The sequence below is a fragment of the Lactuca sativa genome, chromosome 1 (assembly GCF_002870075.4).
Source record: "Lactuca sativa cultivar Salinas chromosome 1, Lsat_Salinas_v11, whole genome shotgun sequence".
NCBI lineage: Eukaryota > Viridiplantae > Streptophyta > Magnoliopsida > Asterales > Asteraceae > Lactuca > Lactuca sativa.
In genome coordinates this window covers 169218437-169222753 of record NC_056623.2, presented here as the reverse complement: position 1 = coordinate 169222753, position 4317 = coordinate 169218437, and the positions used below count along the sequence as shown (strand labels likewise).

At 32.6% G+C, this 4317-nt stretch overlaps 1 protein-coding gene across 1 annotated transcript; it reads left to right on the top strand.

Moving 5' to 3' along the window:
* The first annotated feature begins 715 nt into the window (after positions 1-715).
* LOC111885070 (uncharacterized) lies at positions 716-1920 on the top strand. The gene is made up of 3 exons (XM_023881359.3): positions 716-979; positions 1262-1323; positions 1404-1920. Exons 1-3 carry the CDS (start codon positions 832-834, stop codon positions 1815-1817), a joined length of 624 nt encoding a protein of 207 aa, XP_023737127.1. The 5' UTR covers positions 716-831; the 3' UTR covers positions 1818-1920.
* The last annotated feature ends 2397 nt before the right edge of the window (positions 1921-4317 follow it).

The window sequence follows — 4317 nt, the reverse complement described above, 5'->3', positions numbered from 1 at the left end:
AGACATCCCTATTTTAATAAATAAATAAGTTTATTCTTTTATTGATAATTTTCATACTATAAGAGCTCATCATTAATATTATATGTCATATATCATGTCACTTGTCAACCTATTAATTATCAATTTCAAATTTTCCATTCTAATTATATTAATTTAATCACTGATTATTCATTTTAAATTTTAAATTTTAAAAATTTTCACTCTAATTATATTACATTAATAACATTAGATTAAAAAATAAAATAAAATTAAACAGATTATAATGTGATATAATTTCACGTATTTATTTAAATCAACGATTATAATTTTATATAACTAAAAAATTATACCTTAAGTAATAACTTATTTAAAATAATTGATTAATAATTTTGATATTTTTATATGAAAGTTTATTAATTTTATAGCCGTGGTTTTTATGGATTATAAACTAGTAAGATAATAAAAAAGAACCTATAGAATAACAAAAGAAAATACGAATAATATTACACATAATAAAATAGATAAATAAGTACACATAAAATTTATAAAAAAAAACACTAAAAAAACAATTAAAAAAATCTGAATAATATAACCCATAATAAAATATATAGATAAATAGAGATGAAATTTATTAGAAAAAATGTATAAAAACAATAAATAAAAAAAGTACCAATAATACCACATAATAAAATATATAATATTTTGTTTATCCGATTAACATAAAAGAGAATGTCTTTTAACGGTCAGAAAAATAATGCAGACGTTTCAGTCGTCTTGTTCAACTTATATACCCAAAACCCTCAAACCTCAAACGTTCCATTGTTACTCACAGATACGGGTGTGGAGGCTCATATGGAGGTAGCTACTATCGATTGGAATGATTCCAAATTCGAGAAAGATGAACTCTACGAAGATATAAACGCTCCTCAATGGATCGATTTCTCTGCTAATCATCCTCATCCTTCTACACACGACGATGATGCTTGGTTTTGTCGACCTGGTAATTTCAATCTCCTTTTTTCTTCTTTACAGTTTAATTACTTTTTTTTTTTCCTTCTGATTTCAATATGAACTTTGTTCGATTCATGGTATATTTTTAAATTTTATTAATTTTTGTATAGTTATCGGATGTTAATCGAAAATTGGTAAAAAAGCAAATGATTTTGAAGTCAAGAGTGCTTAGCTTAAAATTGGTATATTTATTGAAATTCAAACAGACTGATTAAATGTTCGACTAATGTTTAAATTTTGGTTATGATTTTATTCTATTTGGTGTTTACAGAATGTAATCATCCAAAATCAGCCGATGATTTCTTCACAAAAACGATCTCCAATCCTTCTAAGGTATTTTGATTTCGATATAATCATTACTTGTTTGGTTACTATTTCCAAAAACTAAGCATCCATGGGCAAATGCAATACAGATCTCCATGAAAAATCAGGACAATATTAAACATGATAGCAACACGACAGTGAAGAAAAGAGGAACGCAATTAAACAAAATCTCGAGAAGTAATGCTAAACGTGTACAAGATTGCGAGAACCAAAACCCTAATTTATTAACACCTACCGATCATCATGTCATATCAAGATCAGGGAAGAAGAAGAAGGCGGATAACAGTTCTTCAAAAAGGGAGGAAACCCCAAGGAAGCTTAAAACCACGTTCTCAGCACGTAATCTGTTTGCAGGAAACAATATATTGAATCAGATAACTGAATTTTGCAATGAATTGAAGAGATTGGGTTCAAAAAAGAAGGAGAAAGGGGATGAACATCGGGAGAAAGAGATTGTGCAGAAGAAATGTGAGGTAGGAGTGTTGCAGGAGAAACAAAAGTAATAATCCAAGATTTGGTGCTTTTTTTTTTTTTTTTGAAACCATGCACATTTTTTAAGGTATATATATGAAATTTACAAGTTAAATTCGTTCTTTATTTGATTAACTCTTTGGAATTCATTCTTGTTGAAGAAAATCTACGTTTTTTGATTTTAGTTATTGTTGATGACAATTAAGTTGCTAGTACTTGTGTTCTAATAAAAACCTCATTAGTTTTGATGGCTGTGACTTTTGACATTGATTTTCCCACCAAGTACCTGAAAGAGATTTTTAGCCAAATAACAAAGAGGTTTACGGGAGAGATTGTGAATTCCATAGATAACTCTATCCCATAAGAAATTTTTATCAGATTTTATACGCAATGTCCATTTAATTAAAGGTGACACATTTAAAGCCCTTAAAGATCCAATCCTGAGACCACTATTTTTTCTCGCATCTAAGATTTTAGTCCAAGCAACCCAATTAGTTTTAAACGTATCTTCCACTGCCCCATAAGAATGTTCTATGGGTTTTTTCAAGGTCATCAATAATAGAACTAGGAGCTTTGAAGATCGAGAAATAGTAGAGGAGACTACCAAGCATCAACTTCACCATAGTGGGCCTATCCCCAAAAGAGTGAGTCTTAGCTTTCCAAGAGGAGAGCTCAACATTAACACACTCAATGATAGAATCCTATATCCTTTTCAGGTTCATGTTGGCGCCCACCGGCCACCACACACCCAAGAAAGTGAAAGGGAAAGAACTTGGGTCTCAATCAAGAATTCTAGTTTTAGGTCTAAGCTCCATATCGAGTATACCAATGTAATAAACCTTATACTTATGGAAATTCACCTTTAAGTCTAGAAGAAATATGAAAACATCGAAGGATGCACACCATATTCATAATATTTCAATCCAACCACTCACCCATAAATAATTAAATATAACATCGTTGACGTAAAACAAGTGAGAGATGCAAAGGACCGTTATTTGGAATATTAGTTCCATGGAGGATAGATAGATTTCTCACAAGCGGTTTTCATAGCAGTGTTTAGACCCTCCATAGTGATAATAAATAAAAGCGAAGATAATGAGTCCCCATTACGAACACCTTTACTAATCGTGAACTCTTTGGTAGGGGAGCCATTATTTAGGACCGAAGCCCGAGCCAAGGAAAGACAACCCAAAATCCAAGATTTCTCACAAGCTTTCAATTTTCTTATTTGATATTTTTGTCATAAATAACTATTCATTTATTGTGTTATAATTGTATAGTTAATTCAAATATAGTCTTACCAAGAATATGTAAATGTTGGAATTACACCTCTGTGACATTGAAAATGAGTTCGTATAATTATAGATGAGCATCGGAACTGGGTACCTTCTTTTGGAACTAGAACCGCCTCAAAACTGCCAATTCCGGAACCGGAACCGCCTTAAGTGGTTCTGGTTCTGGTTCCGGTTCCTAAAGTAATGAAACCGTCTTGAGTGGTTCCGGTTGCGGTTCTCATTTTTTCAGAGCCGCTACCCGTTGGGTAACTGCTGGTACTTGTAGTGGTGTTGATTATGATGGCATGTGCGGAATTAGAAAGATCTAGTGATTCATCATACAAATTCAAGAACACCAGGAGTAAATAAATCTTTGTAAGCTCTTATTAGATCTAGAAAGATTATACAAATGGGTTTGTATACAATTTCTCTCTCTAGTCTAACACTCCAAAATGGACTTCTTACATAATGGGAGTCACTCACTTCCTATTTATAGGAAAAGACTCAACCCATTTACACATACAAAGAGGAAAGCCTAAACACATTACATCCAAGCATGACTTTGCACCCTAACATTCTCCCCCTCAAAGTTAGGATTGGATGTCCGGCTTTAATCTCCAACGAGTTAGCGCGATCAAGACCAAACTCCCCCTCGAAGTAACACCGGTCTTCAAATCCGCAAATGAATATTCGACAAACCCGAGAAGCTTCGAATACCCATCATTCTCCCTCTTTTTATAATCAAAAAATGATTATAAAACCCACTAAGGATGAGAAGCGCCCGAGGAATAAACTTCACGATACTTCCCCTTGATGTGTACCAAAAATGAATCACCAAAAATCTTGCACGGAAAAACAATCACGAAAAAGCCACAAAAAATTTCCAATTTATGAAATTTTCTGACTTTTTGGGTGAAAGTTGCAAGATTTTTCAAAATCCGGGTAGATATTGTCACTTTCTGAAACTTACAGGGACCCGTTTCATCAAAAACAGCCAAATATGCGAAACTCTAGCCCATTTGTGAAACCGGGCATAAAGCGTAAATTCGCACAAACTGCAAGGACCAAAATTGAAAATTCTGTATTTTTTCAGCTTTTATTGCCATTTTGCAAAGTTGGATCAATTTTGTCATTTCGTGAAAAGATCAGGGGTGCAAACTGAAACTTTTTGTGTTATTCTCCAAATCAACATATGCAGTTAACACTTCGCATATTCCAGTCAATTCCTTCGCATTTTTATTCTGTTATCCAATGC